Source organism: Scophthalmus maximus, chromosome 1 (genome assembly GCF_022379125.1).
Source record: "Scophthalmus maximus strain ysfricsl-2021 chromosome 1, ASM2237912v1, whole genome shotgun sequence".
NCBI classification, from domain to species: Eukaryota; Metazoa; Chordata; class Actinopteri; order Pleuronectiformes; family Scophthalmidae; genus Scophthalmus; species Scophthalmus maximus.
The window spans coordinates 18,070,390-18,088,759 of NC_061515.1; the positions used below are offsets into that span (position 1 = coordinate 18,070,390).

General features: G+C 42.2%; 5 protein-coding genes across 7 annotated transcripts; 3 read left to right on the top strand and 2 right to left on the bottom strand.

Annotated features, from left to right (window-relative positions):
- The first annotated feature begins 233 nt into the window (after positions 1-233).
- On the top strand, positions 234-5,814 carry si:ch211-225p5.8 (uncharacterized protein LOC555567 homolog). Its single transcript, XM_047334456.1, has 6 exons — positions 234-602; positions 1,327-1,493; positions 2,658-2,892; positions 4,550-4,709; positions 4,943-4,997; positions 5,084-5,814. Exons 1-5 carry the CDS (start codon positions 560-562, stop codon positions 4,986-4,988), a joined length of 651 nt encoding a protein of 216 aa, XP_047190412.1. The 5' UTR covers positions 234-559; the 3' UTR covers positions 4,989-4,997; positions 5,084-5,814.
- dnajc28 (DnaJ (Hsp40) homolog, subfamily C, member 28) lies at positions 1,317-11,539 on the bottom strand. 3 transcript variants are annotated; one of them, XR_007031454.1, is made up of 3 exons: positions 11,403-11,539; positions 7,378-9,334; positions 1,317-2,853 (listed from the first exon to the last, which is right to left on the bottom strand). XR_007031454.1 is itself a non-coding variant. In XM_035623086.2 (2 exons), the coding sequence occupies exon 2, from the start codon at positions 9,319-9,321 to the stop codon at positions 8,170-8,172; it is 1,152 nt and encodes a 383-aa protein (XP_035478979.1). In that variant the 5' UTR covers positions 9,322-9,334; positions 11,403-11,539; the 3' UTR covers positions 7,367-8,169. The 3 variants fall into 3 exon arrangements, 1 of the variants encoding a protein (XP_035478979.1); XR_004789851.2 differs by lacking the exon at positions 1,317-2,853 and adding an exon at positions 4,116-4,343; XM_035623086.2 differs by lacking the exon at positions 1,317-2,853 and having other exon boundaries at positions 7,367-9,334.
- Positions 7,433-8,194, top strand: LOC118299408. The gene has a single exon (XM_047334463.1). The coding sequence runs from the start codon at positions 7,433-7,435 to the stop codon at positions 7,877-7,879; it is 447 nt and encodes a 148-aa protein (XP_047190419.1). The 3' UTR covers positions 7,880-8,194.
- LOC124850500 lies at positions 9,408-10,349 on the top strand. Its single transcript, XM_047334264.1, has 2 exons — positions 9,408-9,414; positions 9,548-10,349. The coding sequence occupies exons 1-2, from the start codon at positions 9,408-9,410 to the stop codon at positions 10,201-10,203; spliced, it is 663 nt and encodes a 220-aa protein (XP_047190220.1). The 3' UTR covers positions 10,204-10,349.
- A 1,326-nt stretch (positions 11,540-12,865) lies between the features above and the next one.
- Positions 12,866-15,998, bottom strand: pycard (PYD and CARD domain containing). The gene is made up of 4 exons (XM_035638433.2): positions 15,648-15,998; positions 14,642-14,665; positions 14,218-14,268; positions 12,866-13,639 (listed from the first exon to the last, which is right to left on the bottom strand). The coding sequence occupies exons 1-4, from the start codon at positions 15,898-15,900 to the stop codon at positions 13,380-13,382; spliced, it is 588 nt and encodes a 195-aa protein (XP_035494326.2). The 5' UTR covers positions 15,901-15,998; the 3' UTR covers positions 12,866-13,379.
- Between the last annotated feature and the right edge of the window lie 2,372 nt (positions 15,999-18,370).

The following is an 18,370-nucleotide window of genomic DNA, read 5'->3' on the forward strand; positions in this document are numbered from 1 at the left end:
ATGTTCTAAAATACACCACACACACACACATAAAAAAAGGAAAACAAATCAAGTCTTTATAGAATGACTAGACTTTTCCTGTGCGAGAGAATATTTCTTTGACAATCTCTGAACCAGAGGAAGCATGGCTCCTGTCTTGTTTTCGACAGTCGTGTAGTTGTGGATCAGGTCTCATCCTCTCAGGTTTCCTGCTGGCTTTCAACACTCAAAACGTCCAACGCTCCTGGATTCACACGCTCTAATTATAGCCGCCTTAAAGTCGGCCGGGACTCTGCAGGGGAGACTTAAAACTACTGCGGAGAAACACAGGGACTCTATTATTATACAATTCCTGTGTCCTCAGGCTTTTAGAGGCTCTCTCTCTGTTGAATTATTTTGGACGGACGGTCTGGATTAAAACATGGACTGGTTCACTTTGAGGGTCGTGGGATTAATCCCCAATCAAAAGTCACTGTGTCAGTGAAGTAGTCTCAGTCGTCACAGATATCTCTCCACGGGTCTAGCTGAAGAAAGGTCAACATTTTTGCTCACTGGCTGACCATAAGTTGCTCCAACAGAAATGACACGCTACTTGTCTCTTGTCGTTGTTGTCAGCCTCTTCGGTAAGTGGAAAGACATTTTTTTTACGTCGGTGGTTCAAGTTGCACACTGGGGTGTGAATGTTTTTAAGGCCGAGCTCAATTTTTTTCTTTTCGGGGCTCGAAGAGCTCTCTTATAAAATTTCAAAATATAAAAAAAAGAGAGAAAAAAATGGTGGCTTAATTGTGATCACAGCTACAGAAGGAGTCAATAGATTTTTATTAAAACCCTTTATTGTTGCTTTGGGAAAACCTGCTTTCCCAAACGTGATGTTTCATTTCAATGTTTAAGTCTTTTTAAGACAACAATTTAAGACAAAAATCATATACACTCGTACTAGATTGATTTTTCTTTTCTTTCCTAAAGCACTGAATAAGGGTTTCATTATCTGAGACTGTTGATATTAAATGTAATTTTTTTAGTTTAATTCTTAGACAATTTACCTTAAAGTATGTGGTGGAAAAAAACCCATCTAGAAAAATAGCATTTATTCATTTTGAATTCAATTTGGGACTATTCATTCATATCTCTCATTGCTCTGTAACTTTTGTTCTCTATATATGAAATGCCATTTTCATCCTTGTTATAATTATCTTTTAGATAATTATAACAATAATGTTTCAGCATTGCCTCTTTTTCCTTCTCGCTCTTATATTTGTCTGTATCGTTGCTGCGACTGTGTCCTGTTTTCCTCTCCTTTATCCTCCTCTTCACATCCTTTTCGTCTTCTGTTCCCCCCTCCTGCAGTGTGCCAGTGCCATGGCGGCTGTGCGGAGGTGGACTCCCTGACTGAGGCCGTGGCAGGAAAAGGATTTCTTCTGGGCTGCATCTCGTGTAAAAGAAGAGAGGAGGTCTCTGCCAGAGCCACCGTCGACTGGCACTTCAAACCACTGGGAGAGGAGGAGTTCAGGCATGTGAGTCCAACAAAGTCTTTTGATTCATTTGGTATTGGGTTGTTTGTTAAATCAGTTATTGGTTTGTGAATGAAAAATGATTTATCCTACTGTCACGATGCCCTTAAGCAACTCTGATTCTGTGCCGTCGAAGCTGAGTATCAAGAAGGAAGAACTTTTTTCCATCTATACATTTTCATCTTAATTTTCCATCTCTCCATAAAACCTTTTCATCCCAAAAAGATGTTACATGACTTTACATTTACAAGCGGTGACATGATCACATCCAAAATGTATAGATTAAGTGAGATCTTACCATTTCATGTTTACACACAAATTGCTTTCACACAAATAACATATTGGTGCCCCTTTCTGAAAAGGCACCGTTTAAAAATGCTGTAAATGGATAAATTGTTGTTAATAACAGCCACTTTTAGGTTGCCAGGTTGTGGAATATCCACCGCCAGCCTGACTCTGTGCTAGCCCTTAAATTCACGAGGGAGGCCCCTCGAAACTATGAAGTTATGAATGTTTGTAAATGATTAACAACAATGTTTCTTGCTTTCCAATAAATCCTCTTATTTGCAGCTATAAATGATAGTTAAACTGTTATTGAAGCAATGGCTTTTTAGATGTATAATAGATCATAAGCTAGAGTTACTCAGTCAACTATGAATGTTAATGGATCATTAATAAAGGGTTTTACAATGATCCGTCCAGTCAGTTATGAATGTTAAGGTCCAGATGTTCTGCAACCTGCAGGAGAATGTTTTGTCATCTATAAAATAACAAGTACCTCAGGTAAATGTAGGGTATAAAGTATTGAGTAGAAGGGTTGATTTGAAGAATTATGTTGTCTAAAAAGGAAAATACTCAAATTGAATATGTCAAGCAGTCCATTGGAGGCGTCCACAATGAATCAATGACATAATCTAGCAACCCAAAAATGATTTTTAAAGCATTAGTAATGGCTCACTGATCATAGAAGCCTTTATAACTGGTGCATCAATAGAAAGTGGCTCCAAAAGTTCTTGCTGTGTGAGAGGACATGAACGTGGGGCATAAACGTGTATATGAAGAGAAATTGCAGCACTAAATTGATACTGGGAAGAGCAGGACATCTAAAAGAGGGTATAGATCCCTCCTCTGAGTAATAAGACTATTCATTAAATTGATTTTTCTCAGATTTTCCACTACGACCACCCCAGTGCCGAGATCCTGCATGAAGACTTCAGCAAGCGCCTTGAGTGGCATGGGACGCGAAGCGGTGACATTCAGACAGGAGCCGTTTACGTCCACAACGTCAGCGTCAATGACACAGGGACGTACCGCTGCACCTTCCACCGCACCCTCTTCCTGGCTATGGCTGACGAGCACGTCACTGTGGAGAAGGAGGTGGAGCTCAGTGTGGTGGCTGTGGGTAAGGTGGGGTGTAGTGGCACAATAAGTACTAATACAACAATGTAAAAATACTCTGTTACGGGTAAAAAAAAATCCCTGAACACCCTACTTCCAACACAGGACTCAGCAAAAAATGCTTTATGTATCGGGCCCCTGTTACTGATGTTTGATTACATTACATTATTTGATTATTTGGATAAAACCCAAGTGGCAACCCACCGTGCCGTCACACATTGGGTTGTGAGCTGCAGTTGTGGAGCATCGAGTTTATCGTTTTGGCCAGCGCCATCTTGTTCTTTTTTAAACCAGAAGTAGCCATTTTTGAGGGACGAGTGGGATCTGACTGAGAACTTGTCTTGTCTACCTGCACCTGCACCTATTGGAAAGTACTAGCTGTCAATCACTTTTTTGTATTTTTCTCTAAACAAGACCACAATTTACAAAATGAACATCATGCTGTATGAAGAAGACTTAAAACTATAGAGATTGAACCACAAACTCCTCAGGAAAATGTTTACTATAGAAACCTACTTCCTTTTGCGACCAGTGGAGTCGCCCTCTGCTGGTCATTTAAGAGAATACAGGTTTTTAGGCAACTCAGGTTTGTTGGCTTTACTTTCCGGACACTACGTCCATTTTTATATTCAATCTATACTAAAAACACATACGTTACATTACATGCCACCACCGGCTATTCCCAACCATGACGCCGCTCATTTCTAATGAAATTTCAGTTTAAAGTATGAATTTACACAAGCGTTTCTCAGGAGCAAAAATCTTGTGTTGCATCAGTGTCTTTTCACCCTCTGTCCAAAACACCTGGATTTCGTTTAGCCCCACCTCCATTGGCCAGCTGGCACAGTCTGTAGCGATTGATCAACCAATTTTAAAATGTGCAGGAAATGTCACGCCCCTTCACCAGAGAAGTGGAGATGTCTCTGATTGGAAGCGGGGTTACCCCAAAAGAGTCCAACTGTGACATCACAGTGGGAGAGAAATCTGAACCAGTTGTTCAGAGCCAGGCTGTAGTGTTTAACCAGCTCACCAAAAAAATGTGGCAGGCACAACACACATTTATGTGCACAAACACCGAAAAGGTGATTTTTGCATAATATGTCACCTTTAAGATTAGACGATAACCACTGTGGAAAAAGTCCCAAGGTGGAATGTGCCATGCAGTGCTTTCATTACAAGCTATCGCCCAGGAGCAGTGCATTATTACACAAGGAAAGACGCAGCGGAGAGTGTCTGGTCAAGAATAGTTTTCCTCCAATCTTCATCAGAGTCACACCTGGACCGTTTATTTTTGATCCACAGAATTTTACATTAAGATTAAGACTTAAGATTCTACGGCCATGCTTGCAGATCTTCGAGGCTCATATGCTCCTTTTGACCTGATAATGTCACTGGATGAAAGGTGAGGGGAAGACCGTGAGTGCCAGAGGGAAACTTGAAGCTTGGATACTGGGTCTGAAATTTAGGGAGAAACAAGGAGCAGTGACGATGGTACTGCATAACCTAGTCATCAAGTAAATGTGATTGTGAAATTTGATCTCTCTGGGGGGGAATATACAGGGAGCAATGAAATATGTCATACATACACAGACTCGGTCAGACAGAGATTTTAAAAAGAACATCGCATTTCAATAGAGATGTTGTCGTTTCTTCTTTCCCAGCCAACCGCCCGCTGACGGCAGTGATCTCAGAGATAATGATGTACGTGCTGATCGTGGTACTGCAGCTGTGGCTCATCGTGGTTCTGGTCTACTGTTACAAGAAGATTTCAGCTGAGCACGAGGCTCGGGAGGCGCGTAAAGCTCTCAAGGCCCAGGCAGCGTGAGTCATTTGTCTTTTTTGTGTGTGTGAATTATGAATCAAAGGGATTCATTTCGGATCGAAGCTTTTCACCAATAAACTGGAGTCAGGTCCTTGAATAATTCCATATATTATACAGTGCACCATTGATTTTTATTTCTAAAGATGATATGGTAATTATGATGAATTTGAGCTTGCTTTTTTTTTACTCTTCTCATATTTGAATAATTCATGTTTTCTTTTTATATTTCCAGACTGTTAGAATCTAAAGACAGCTGTGACGGTGTGCAGCTAGAGTGACATTGAACGGTGAGATGGATTAACATCTTTTTAAGCAAAAAAAAATTAATATGTACATGAAAGTATGTTTTTCTTTTTCATTTTGTATCCACCAGGTGGGAAATCATCTCTGCAGGAGTTAAGCTTTCGTTTCTCCTCCATGATTCCACGAACAACAACACAACTTCTGTAGATGACGATGGTTTTAAATACCTTGGTCAGACTCACTCATAAGGGGACAAACTAAATACTTGAAAGTTCATTAATTTAAAAAAAAGAGCAAATGGGAATTATAAAAAAAGAGATGTGATGCTGCAAATGAAGGACATAAATTCAAAATCAGTTTTCCAAATGGGTATCAATGCATTTTCTTTATTAATATCCCTCGGTTCTCTGGACTGCTCCTAGGATCAGCAGTGTTAATAGAAATGTGCGTTGATAATGCAGCAGTTTTAAAATAAATGGCTTCTATCCCCGGCATGTTGACATGGCGGACATGTGAGTGCAGCCCAGGACCTTGGTGCTGACTAATTTCGCTATTTGTTTCCTCTCATTTGACCAAAAAAATGCCCCAAAAACATCTTTGTAATAATTCTTCCATACTTTGAAATTTGGGTTCTTTAAGTGTTTATAAAAATAAAAACGTCTTAATCATGCCTAATGAGGTAATTTAATTAATTTGACCTTGTAGGTTATCTGAGAATTCTTGATTTTTGACACTGACATCTCTCATGTGTGGTATAAAACACTCTTCTAGTCGATCTTGATCTTATCCGTTTGTCCTGGCCTGTGTCTGTCCAAGTTTGTAAATGAAGCAGAATAAGAATAAAGTAATTGTTTTTTTAAATCGTTTTTTTTTTTAATCCACCGCCTGCATGTGCTGGAAGATAACAAAATATTTATACACAACACTTACCAAACTGTCATTTACTGTTCAAATACCAGAACAAAAAAAATATGCATATAAAGCTGCAACAGTTATCGACTACTAAATTAATCGGCAACTATTTTGATAATCGATCAATCTGTTCAAGTAGTTGTTATGAAAAGAATCGTTAGTTGCATCCCTATGTGAATATAAATCTGTATCTATTACCACTTTATTTTAAGAAGCATGCGCACATTGTAACAGTCAGGTAAAGGACATTTGGAGGTGATGGTGTTGAAACTCAATCTAGTCTGAGCGGCGCTGCTGTCCAAATGAGCTCCAGTCTGACAGTGAGCTTTGTTCTCCCACGTCAGCGCAGCACCCGCCCCTGACATAACCACAAACTCCTGCTCCTACTGCTAAATTGTGTGTACATTAGAGATTTATAAATACTTGCAACAATATTTAAAAAACAAACCTTCAAATAATCCTCGCCATTTATTTTGTCCGGATTACACGGCACACAACAGGGGCAGACTGTGCGCCACAGGCTGTTTTTTAAAATTCAAGCCAAAGTGATGTTTTATATTCAAGCTAAATGTTTTTCTTTTGATTTTCCGTGACACTGCTCCAATGAGCGTCTGATGTGAAGACACTGTCTTTGCTCATTGCAGCCGATCACAACACAGTGGTGAAAGTCACGCTGTACCACCGCCTCACGACACAGAGCTCTTGACTTTGCCCTGTGACCTTCGTGTTTCATTAAACGTGTTGACATGAACAGAACGTGCTGCATATCTCTTTCACATTGAGAGCGCGGAAGGAGAGCCGACTGTGTGACTGGGAGAACAAGGAGTCGGATATTGAAACTCGGGGTACCGGCTGCTTCTTTGTCCTGCTGGAGGCAGCTGACTCGACGTGACTTGATGTTTCTCTAATGCCAGAAACAGCAGGAACTGATTCTGGATCCTTGTAAGGTGGGTTTTTTTCTCTCTCTTCTGAAATGAAGCGTAAATAATGTAGGTATTTGCATGAATCTATTTGAAAGACTAACTCTGAAAGGTCACCCACGATTAAAAATACGTGAACGCAGATATAGGTAGTTGGGGGAAAATCTGAGAATGTTTCCAATTCTATTTTGATTTCAACATGTGAAAACGAACTAAAGCATCATCACAAATTCTGAGAGAAATTGAGTCTCCTGAAACGCACTTGTCTTCCGTGTCTCTCATTTTTCACTTGTAGAACCCTGAGGTCATCTGGTGCTGGCCTACTAGTTGTTCCAATATTAAAACTAAACACAGCATTCTGTTATCATGCAACTCAGACCTGGAATATCCTTTCAGATGATATCAGACAAGCTCAAACTCTGACCGTTTAAGTCAAAGCTAAAAACTTTTCCAATTCATACTGCCTATTACACCCTGTAAAATAAGCTCTTTTTTGTGTATGAAATGTGCTATACAAATAAACTTGTAAACTTGTAAACTTGTATTACATAATAAAATAGTGAAATAAAGGAAGAGGAGAACTCTTCCTTACAGTCTCTTCTTCCTCCTCAGTTGCAGGTTGCCGAGCATCCAACAGAGGATTCGCCATGTCCAACATCAACGCCACCGAGCTGCAGTCGCTCCTGCTGTCCTTACTCCAGCACTGCCTCAACGGCACAAGTATTCTGTCTCCGCCTGCAACTCGGAACGACACCGCCCATCAGGCTGTGCACCACACGACCAGGGCCTGGGCCCGCGCTCAGTCTCAGGGAATCGTGTACATCGTCCTGGTGGTCGGCATGTTCAGCTTCTTCACATTCGGCATCATGCTCAGCTTCATTCGCTCCAAGAAGCTGGCAAGCTCCCATGATCCATACCACCAGTACATTGCCCGTGACTGGACCAAGGTGATGACTCCGACCAGGGCCGTCGCCCGGGCCCTGCACAGGGAGGCTGCGGGCGTGTGGGCTGGCAGCGGGGAACCGGTCGTCATCTGCAACCCTGCAGCACTGGATCAGCGGACAGACACGTTTGCCGCATCACAAATAATGTAACGGTCTCAACACATAAACGTTAGATTTTTTTATCACCTTAACTTCAAATGTCACAATGTCAAAAGCTACAGTGTTAGGGTCCCATTTCAAGATCAGTAATTTCACAGAAACAGCTTGTATCCTAAAAATAACCCACTGTTGTGTTCAGATGTAAAAGAGTAAAAGAGTGCAACCATCGACTCAGACGATGGTTACACTATACAGCAGGCGAACAGGTCTGTCTGAAATATTGCCAAAAATTATTGGTTTAAGTTTTTTGATGTTCACATAGATTTAGAGCTGTAGTGTTTTCATCTGAATAAATCCTGCATCCAAGACACGAGTCCTCGTTTGGTGTTTTTGGGCTCAGTAACTGCGTTGTCTCTTTTTCTCTCCTCCTTCCTCCACTCTCGTTCCCTCTCCCTCTCCCTCTGCTCCAGCCTGCGTTGCTGTGCTCCTTTCGCGGCACGCTCAATTTCTCTGGACAAACTGAAGTGAACCATTTGCATGTTGAGCATCGGTACGATGAGGTTGTAATTGTCCACCGTCTTGTTAAGTTTTGCCAACTCCTCCCCTGCAGCTGCACACAGCTGATCCCATTGGCCGTGCTCCCCGGGGGCCATGGGGTCGCCAAGCCTGGCCCTCCCCTCCAGTAGCCTCTTTCGGATCTGAGCTGTGGCCTCTCGGATGTCGCGTTGCATCACCACCCAGGCCGGCTGGTAACCATTGTCTATGAGGATGCGGTTGAGGTTGTGGGTCATCGGATCGGCAAACGGATTATGCTGGAACTTGTTGAGGGGCTTTCCGGCTCCACTCAGGTTCCTGAAGTCCCCACGGGCCATGGATTCCTGGATCAGGTCCTCCACGAGCCGCTCAATGGCCTGGGTGATCTTGATCTTCTTGCTGCGCTGACGCGTATCCCGTTCCACCAACGCTCCCTCTGCAGCAGCCGCCCTCTCGTGCTCCCTCTGCCGGTAGTTCAAAACCTGCTCGGATGCCCGGTCGACACGAATCTGCCGGTACTGCCGCTCACGCTCGCTGGGCGTGCCTGAGCCCACACCATCGTAGCTGAGGTACTGTCTGTGTTGAAGCACTGCACCTTTGAACTGATCCTCATCTTCCTCATCCTTCCCCCAGTCAGCCCGCTTAGTCTTGCTCTGATGTGCCAGCACAGCACGATAGGCCTCCTCAACACGCGCAAACAGCGCTGCATCTGAAGTCGGAGTCCCGGAGTCGGGGTGGTAGAGCTTCGCCAGGCGAAGGTAGGCCTCTTTCACCTGCGCCGGACTGCTGCGGCCCCCATCGGGCAGTTGCAGAAGCCTGTAGCTCTCTTGCAGGCTGCGGCTGATCCGGGGGGCAGAGCTGAGTGCTCTGAGCAACAAGCATTGTCGAGACAGGACGAGCAGGAAATGGCCACGATAGATGTCGCTGCGGGAAACCAGCAGGTGGAAAGTGCAACTCATTTCTGGCAACTTCCTGTGGATTTGAAAAGCAAAATTGTTAGAAAGAAAAAAATAAAAGACAACCAGTCACACACCATATATCTTTAATGAAAGGTATTTGAGTCTGACAAGATATGAGAATGATGTATCAGAACAGGCCAATAGTACAAATTATCTTAGAAAGACCGAGATGCTCTTCCTCCCAGGGAAGGCCTCCCCCACAAACGACCTTTCCTTTACCATTGAGAACTCGGGGTGACCCCTACTCAAACCGCAAGGAACTTGGGTGTGACACTGGATGACCAGCTGTCCTTCACTGCCAACATCACAGTGACGAACCGCTCCTGCAGATTCATCCTCCACAACAACAGGAGGATACGTCCGTTTCTCACAGAGAAGGCAACGCAGGTACTGGTGCAGGCTCTTTTCATCTCACGCCTGGACTACTGCAACTCACTCCTAGCTGGTCTGCCGGCATGTGCCATCCGAACTCTGCAGCTCATCCAGAACGCAGCGGCTCGGTTGGTCTTCAACCTACCCAAATTCTCCCACACCACACCATTCCTCCGCACCCTGCACTGGCTGCCGGTGGCAGCTCGAATCCGATTCAAGGCACTGGTACTCGCCTACCGTGCTCCGAATGGTTCAGGCCCTTCCTACATCCAGAACATGGTCAAACTCTACACCCCAGCCCACCCACTCCGTTCTACCACTGCCAAACGCCTTGCCACTCCCTCACTGCGAAAGGCAGGCAGCCACCACTCTTCTAAATCCAACCTGTTTTCTGTCCTGGCTCCTCAATGGTGGAACGGGCTCCCTATTGATGTCAGGACAGCGGAATCCCTCCAATGCTTTCCTAGCAGACTGAAAACTCACCTGTTCAGACTGCACCATACTCCCTGAATACACTATTCTAAATCTAACTACATATACTGCACACACACATACATAAAAAAATAAAAATAAAAAAAGCACTTTATGACTAATAGCACTTGAAGCTTTCTTTGCCTATTTCATGAATGTTTATGCACTTTGTTAACTTTTGCACTTTGAGTAATATCCCCATGTTTGAATGCACTTATTTTAAGTCGCTTTGGACAAAAGCGTCTGCTAAATGAATTAATGTAATGTAAAGACTATAAGGTTTAGTCAAGGTGTAGGGCAGGTCCAGCCCTGTGCACGTGTTGTTCAGGGAGTTTGAGTTACTCCTGTATGGTTTGTCACTTTAGGATCCAGCAGCATACACTTAAACAATCCCTTGTTTCTCATGCAGTAGTCCTTCACTCAAACCTTTTAGCCTGTGTATGTATAATTTGGGTTTGATTGTGGGCTGATTTTTTTTGTGTATGAATTGTGTCCAAGTTGTGCTGCGTTTCATCGTTTTAATGTCTAAACGCGCAATTGGTGTTTATTACGAGACACAAATGACAATGACCCCTTTACTGTTATTCTACATGGTGACATTCATTTCGGGTACGATTAATCAGCAGATGTTTTGATACTCAAATCATCTCTTTGGTAGTTTTCTCAGTAAGGCAAATGATTGCTTTACTTTCTAATGTGTGATGTGAATATCTTTGGGTTTGCAACGGGGCACTTGTCACCATGTTCCAACATTAAACAGACATCCAACAGACAAAACGATTAATAATTTAATCAGAGGATTAATTCAAAAGACTTAATATAAACCAATTCAAAATCGCAGCCTTGAGAGAGCACGTGGAGCCTAATTGAATATAACGAGGTGATGTCTTTCTGTGTATTTTATGAGTTGTTAAAGAGAACAGACATCAGAAGTTAACAGACGGATTTGTAGAAATGCCTTAGTTTAAAGAATAGTTGATATATCTTTTTTTTAATTTATGTTCACTTTCCTTCTACTTGTAGCAAACTGGAGAAAGAACCGCTGAAACTGCCAGAAAAACCATACACCGACTCTCTCAGAGCGATGTCCGCAACAAAGCTAATGCTACTAGTCTACAGCTGCTTCACTCAATGGAGGAGGCGACAAAAGCAAATAAGTCAAACGTGTCATTTCCAGAACAAGACATGTTTCACTGGTTCACAGGGAAAAACGGAGTGAGAACTTTAGATAAACTAACCTGTTCGTGGCATATGAACTTACGGCCTGGACGTTACGTACATGACCGACTGCACGGTGGAGACATCAGGTCACCTGGTCCTGTTGTTGCTGTGGTGACGTCCTATGGTGACTTCCTGCTGCGGCGTCTTCTTCCTCTTCTTCCGTGTTTTATCTGCGATTATTGTTGCATTTACCGCCCCCGTCTGGAGAGAATTAATAATACTAATAATAAAAGTTGTTTCTGGAGCACTTTTCATTGCTAAAGCAATCTCAAAGTGCTACAGAGTAAAAACAAGATAAAAATAAAAGAAAAATAGGTTTAAAAAGAAAAACATCGATAGAAGGGGGGCGGGGAGCCAAAGGGAGAGCTGGGTCTTTACTTTGGAATCTATTCTCAAACTTGAACTCAGGGATATAGGACTAAACCTGAGATAATTCATTTGTTTTCAGTTCGTGGGGATTGTAAGAGATACACTTACAAGAAAAATATAAATATCATCAAGCCATACATTTGGGCGGGGGGAAAAAAAGAGGACATTTTCTGAAATTAAAGTCTCAAATTTTTTCCGTCAAGGACGCATGGTTTGCCATGTTCATGTTGCAGTGGACGACCTAATCAGATTAGTATTGATGGACATAATGTTATTAGGAAGCAAAGTACTCATATAGGCCACATCATTACACGTTTTAGAAAAGATTGCGTTCCAGTGGGTCACGTGACACAGAGACGTTTCTACTTTTACCTGAATAACCTTATTCATTTTTCATGAATGTTAGAACTTTCCCCCCCAATAACTTCCATGTTGTGTGACCCACTATTTAAGCTCACTTCTTTCTAACTCACACCTCCAGATTTTCCTCATTGTTGAGTCACGCTGTGTCACTTGAGGCAATTTACAAGGTCCTCTCTTGAGCCGCACAAGGTTTTACACAACTTTGAGAGCTCTCCAGCACATGTAAATAAACTTGATGTGTAAAATTGCCACAGTTCCCCTCTAGAATAAGACTGACTTCAGTTTCCTTTCATCTGGCCACTTGCAGATCCTTTGTGAGTGAAAAGCTGGAGACGGAAAACAGTCAGTCATCAAGTACTTTCACTCTTCTTCTCACAAAAAATCCTCACATTCATAGCCAGTCGGAGAGAAGTAGTTCTTCCTCCAAATGTTCCTCTTGAGGACATGTTTGGTGAAACCATCTGAGAATAATATTTTAAAACACTTGGGCTTTCGATAAAATTGTAAAGAATGAGTTTGTTGACTGCTGAAACAGGGTATGCAGCAAACATCCAAAACCACTTCCTTCCTCTAGGCATGTGTGAAAAAAGGTTTCAACGAAAAGGTTGAGAGGATAATCTTCCTACAATGTGGTTCAATTTCAACAAAAATGTTTTCTTACTGCAACATCCACCTCAGCATCATCATATCAGTAAAGATGTGTACCCCTCTGAATAACTACAGACACAAATACATTTTAAGATCAATGTGCACATTGAAAAAACAAACATTTTATTATAAAATTAAAAAAAAATAGAAAACATTTTGAATTAAGCCCCAACAGCAAATAATTTTTTGGAGATAAAGAAAGTGATTAAATAAAAAAGACTTGGGATGAACAGAAGTTTGAAACCTGCTTTGCATGTAAACATGTAACACAATGAACACGCAAACACACTTCTCTTAAAGACTCGTTTCACTTCCTTTGTTCGATGGTGAGATCTTAATGCGTTTCTTACATTATTGTCTGATAAAAATTTCCGCATGTTTTTGTTTTTTTTAAACCTGACATCTCAAGATATATGATCTGTTAAAAAAAATAAGCACCAGTTCTGATAAACATTTTTAAAAAATCATTTTAAAATTAAAAAAGTAGAAAAAAAACGACAAAGACAATTCATTAACATTAATAGTTCACCGTTGATAATGTATTTAAAAAATATTTTTTTCTTCAGGTAGACAATGTATGTTTGGTCTTAAACCACATTTCACCATAACATTTGCTATTTTCCCTGCAGGTCCTTGACGAGATATGGCTCGTTTTTCTTCAGGCTTTCGTAGAAGTGGTCTTTGCAGGTTTTACCGCCTTTCAGGGAAGTGGCGTAGAGCTCCCTTATCTTCTCCTGAGACGTAGCCAGAGCTCGGATTTTAGCATAACTTTCCTCATGGATGACCTCTTTGACTAAGAGCTCGTCCAGAATCGGCGCAATGTTGCTCACTCGGCTGATCAGCTGAACTTTATGTGTGTCCACAAAGTGCTTGTCTGAGGAAAGAGGAGAAAATGTTAAAGCCGACTCAACACATTTGTTTTGAGGAGAGGTTTCATTACAAAAATTAAATATTGTAAAGTTCTCACATCCTAGTTTTCATGAAGACATTTTGGGAAATATAGGTATTATTACAGTATAAGAATGACAAGAGATTGAGGCTGCATTCCATTATACATCGGGACTCGGAGCTCTGAGCCCGGAAGTCGGGGTGGGGATTTTTTTTTATTGACTTTCCGCGATGAAATATTCTGTCTCAAGTTCATTCGTGAGCTTCATTTGGGGTTACTAGGCAGATTTTGGACAGACACAGGCGAGCTGTTTACCTCTGTTTCCAGTATCCATGCAAAGCTAACCATCCCCTGGCTCTTGCTCTATTCTCATCACACAAACATGAGAACAGTTCACAACCTTACTGCAGGTAAACAAGCACAATTCCCCCAAGTGTCAAACTACTCAGTTTCATTTATTACTTTTGTTGGTTTATGATCAGATTCTGGGTTTTGTAGACGAAGTAACGCACAGTGAGGACAAGCAGAGAAGAAGCCATTTACAGAAAAAGATTTCTTACTACCTGCGCATCCACCCGCCTCTGCACCAGTTGCTCCAGATGACGGTCTTGCAGCTGAAAAGAATTTTGGGGGGAATTCAAATTATTCCCAAACACAAAGCTAACAAAACTTCTTTATTTCATGGTCTCCGCAAAATATTGAAGAATAGCAGGTTTGACATTTCGGTGAACTAAAGACAACTGTCTCTGCCACTGTGCAAAATAAGGTGTTATTCTATTGCTAATATGAATTTGTCTGAATTAACTTCTATGGTCAAATCGCAAGGGGGGTGTTTTTTCGGCTTAACATTTAGATTCTAATGCCAGAAATGATGTACGACAGCTCCAAGACAACAAGGATCAAAAAAATTGAAATTTTTCCACTTGCAATTTTCTACAACAGCTGATCTGTAATGTCTCATGTTTAAAGAAACGGAAAGCAACTCACCGGCACTCACAGCTGTTTCTTCATCTGCAATAAAAAAATAAAATGAAATAAAAAGACAATTAATGAATGGCTTCTCCCATCTACATTTGTTATGAAACAAGTACAATACAAACCAGGCATAATGTCCATACCGCCAAAAACAATTATATCAAGATTTGTGGACATTGCGAATTTTGCACGACTGAAGAAGAAACAACTAAATACTTGTTAAATGAATGTCAGTACACATCAGGATTCTAGAAAAAAAACAGGCCAAACCTGTATTCGCCATTTAAATCATGTATATAGGGTTACATTTAAGAGTCTATTCAAATTAAGGAACGACAAGAGAGGCATTCACATGACTAATATGATAAAACAATTCTTTGGAATAGTGTAGCTGATTGTAGGGCTGCAACTAACGATTATTTTAATTATCGATTAACCTGCCGATTATTTTCTCGATTAATCTATTAGTAGTTTGGTCCATCAAATGTCACAAAATGGTGAAAAATGTCGATTGTGTTTCCCAAAAACCCCAAGATGATGTTTTGTTTTGTCAACAAACTAAAGATATTGAAGTTTACTGTCACAGAGGAGCAAAGAAATCAGAAAAAAAAATCACATTTAAGAAGCTGAAATCAGAGAATTTTGACCTTTTCTTTCTTCATAAAAACTACTTGAACCTATTTAATTGATTATAAAAATAGTTGGCGAGTCATTTAGTAATCGATTAATCGATCAATTGATTATCAATTGCTCTATAGTTGATTGCCTTCATCTCTCTTTTAATTCGTTATAGTTTATCTCATTTATTTTGCGTTTTCCTCTCAATGATATAATGATTAACTAATGTTTTTTTCTTTACACCACATGCACATTTTGTACCAGGGACATATCAGACCTGACACAGTCATGATGACTAAAGTTTCTTTTTTAAACGTGTCACATAATGTTACATTTTATTAAAAAAAGCATGATTTATGCAGGTCTGCTTTGAGGCCGACCTGCAGCCTCACACCTTTACCTAGTCTCTTTGCCACGTCGTTGCAATCGATCTCTCTCAGCAGCTCCACGGCCACACGAAGAGCCTCGGGCTCGGTGAAAGTGGTGACCAGGACGTCCGTGACCTCCAAGAAGCCCTTTCCCTCCAGCCGGTTCCGTCGGATCCGCGGCTCCTCCCTGCGGTCCCGGAGCGCGGAGCAGAACTTTTTGAAATCCTGTTCGGACAGATCCTCCAGCGCGTCCGCGATGGACTTCTTCATGGTTTTAGCTGCCATCGCTCGCCCAATCGCCCCACAGTCCCCCTGCTGTCAGTCAGTCAGTCTGCCGGTCCAGGAGTGATCCGGTCAACCGCGAGGAAAAACGAAAGTGAAAGAAAGTGAACAAGAAATGAGGAAGAAGGCCATGGTGCGTTCACACGCTGTCGGAAAAGTAATGATCAGTGCAGGTAGCCACAGCTTGTGTTTCCCTTTATCGCCCATGTACCTTTTCTGAGCAATATGAAATGTTTGTATTAAATTTGTTTTAAAAATTCGACTGCACAATATATAACACATATTCAATAAGTTATTCCATATTTCATACTTTTGTTTGTTCAAATGTCGTCTTTGTGCTCATTCTACAGCATGACATTGAACCCAAACATCCCGCCAGTCGACAGATGGTGTCCTGCGCCCCTTCAGAGATTCTTTTTTTTATTTTTATTTATCCTTTATTTCACCAGCAGGGTCCCATTGAGAGGCAATATCTCTTCTTCCAGGGAGTCCTGGTTAAGATTGCACTAAATGAAACAGTTCCATCAACAAACAAAGACAGATGACATTGACACATAATACAACACTTAAAAACAATTAAATGCATCAAAAGCAATGACAATGTTCCACGAGTTGAAACATGAAGTGACGGGGATAAAACGAAAAGTAAAATATATGATTTGTGGCAATTTCTCCAAGATGCTGGGAACAATGTGCCAGTGCACCTTGGTGCTATATTTATAAGGAAAAGGGGGTATAGTCACACTACTGACCTCCAGGAAGAGCCTAAAAATCTGTGTAGACGCCTGCGGTCGAGGCCAGGGGCGCCGATTTATGTTTCTCCTGGTGGGTGCTCACAGTGCTTGCATGACTCGTTGCTATTTTGACACACGCGCACATTCGTCTCACAGTAAAACACACACGTGGGTGCTCAGCAATCTCCGTGGGTGCTCCGACACCGAAGCACCCACGGCATCGGCGCCCTTGGTCGAGGCTGAAATTCTGTTTTCATGGTAAACTCAGGCAGAGGGAATAGTTTACTGAAGTGGGGCAGAGCTCTGTATATGCAGGCCAGACAGTGAGGAAAGGCCTGGGGAACGTCACCAGCTAGCCTCAATCCATACTGTGCTTTGTATTTACTCTACTAAATGAACTTCATGCTGCTGTATTGGAGAAAATTTGAAGCTATAGCGATTGAGACCGTGAACTCCACAGGTAAATGTTTGCTGACGGTATAAATCAAGTGAGAAGTGAAATCACCGACGTGCTGGTGTCGAGGTTCACCGAAGCCAGAGCTCTCGAAGTGACCCTGGATACACTGAGGCAGATAAACTGCAACCAGCAGGCAGAGACGCTCGGTTAGTTCCACTCTACCGCTTGAGTTACGTTAAAAAGAAAGAAAAAAAACGCAGTGAAGTTAGTTTGAAGTTGGATATTCAACGGATGTTCAAGTTAGGTCACCTGCCAGAGCCTCGCGCTAAATCGCTGGAAGCTAATTTAGGGACCGTCAATAAATTAAATTATTCTGTCAATCTTCCCACGTGAATGACGCTGATAATGTTCATACAACTGCGGTTCCTGCACTAAGCAAGCGGCAATTGGTTTATGTGTGAGCGGCGTCTTCTGTGACGTGTTTGTGCCTTTTGAACAAGGGGCCAACTCTGAGGCTGAGAAATGAAGCCTATGCCGAAGTGCCATAAACTGCAGTTCACTAGATGCCCGCTTGAGGCTGGCTGCAGAAAATAGCAAATCCCCATAGAGCCCCATGTTAAAATGCCCAACTTTACAGCAGAATTAAACATGTTTGCAGCCTGGTTCAAAAAACGGTTTTGGTCCCAATGGCTAATCCCCCCCTTCGTGACAACACTGGGGGGTTATAACTCCCCCATTTATATTATATTAAGGTTTGAAATTCTGCATAATTAGGGGCGTGGAAACTTGATTGACAGGTGACGCCACTGTTTGTTAGCCGCTCAGTGGCAGCTAGCCTCTGGCAGCGTTAGAGCTAATTCCCGGTCATTGAACGGGACTTCTCGACCGCCGTGTCGGAGGCTTGCGGAGAACATTTCCAGCTACTACCGGATGAATAATCCGCCTGCTCTGCGGTCAGTCGTCCCAACAGAAAGGTCCCGGAAGCTTGCGCTCCTGTTGTTTCGTTAAGTTAAATTATTGTGTTGTTCTGTGTTTGCACTAATAAGCGGGTGTCAGTGTCTTTGCCCGGTAGGTGCTCGTTAGCTTAGTTCGCTAAAGTGCTCATCAGCCAGTTAGCCTGGGGTTAGCCTCGAGCCAGACTCCGGCTCTGCTGACGAGGCTAGCGGGACCAACACGACATGACACAGACATGAGCCGTCTAACAGGCGCCTGCGTGTGGATGGTAAATATGGTCCACCACGTTAAATACGAGCAATGCAATGTTAACGTGACATAAATGCGACTGTCAAGGTACATTAAGGTGTTTGTAATGTAGTGTTCATGTCACATATCAGCATTGTTT

Bases quoted from the DNA above. Each gene is read 5' to 3' on its own strand.
- si:ch211-225p5.8 (XM_047334456.1), top strand. From the start codon at position 560: ATGACACGCTACTTGTCTCTTGTCGTTGTTGTCAGCCTCTTCG. The intron at 603-1,326 runs GTAAGTGGAAAG...CCCCTCCTGCAG, and splicing joins CGTTGTTGTCAGCCTCTTCG to TGTGCCAGTGCCATGGCGGC. The intron at 2,893-4,549 runs GTAAGGTGGGGT...CTTCTTTCCCAG, and splicing joins GCTCAGTGTGGTGGCTGTGG to CCAACCGCCCGCTGACGGCA.
- LOC118299408 (XM_047334463.1), top strand. From the start codon at position 7,433: ATGTCCAACATCAACGCCACCGAGCTGCAGTCGCTCCTGCTGTCCTTA.
- dnajc28 (XM_035623086.2), bottom strand. From the start codon at position 9,321: ATGAGTTGCACTTTCCACCTGCTGGTTTCCCGCAGCGACATCTATCGT.
- pycard (XM_035638433.2), bottom strand. From the start codon at position 15,900: ATGGCAGCTAAAACCATGAAGAAGTCCATCGCGGACGCGCTGGAGGAT. The intron at 14,666-15,647 runs GTAAAGGTGTGA...TTTTTATTGCAG, and splicing joins CGACGTGGCAAAGAGACTAG to ATGAAGAAACAGCTGTGAGT. The intron at 14,269-14,641 runs GTGAGTTGCTTT...AATTCTTTTCAG, and splicing joins AGAAACAGCTGTGAGTGCCG to CTGCAAGACCGTCATCTGGA.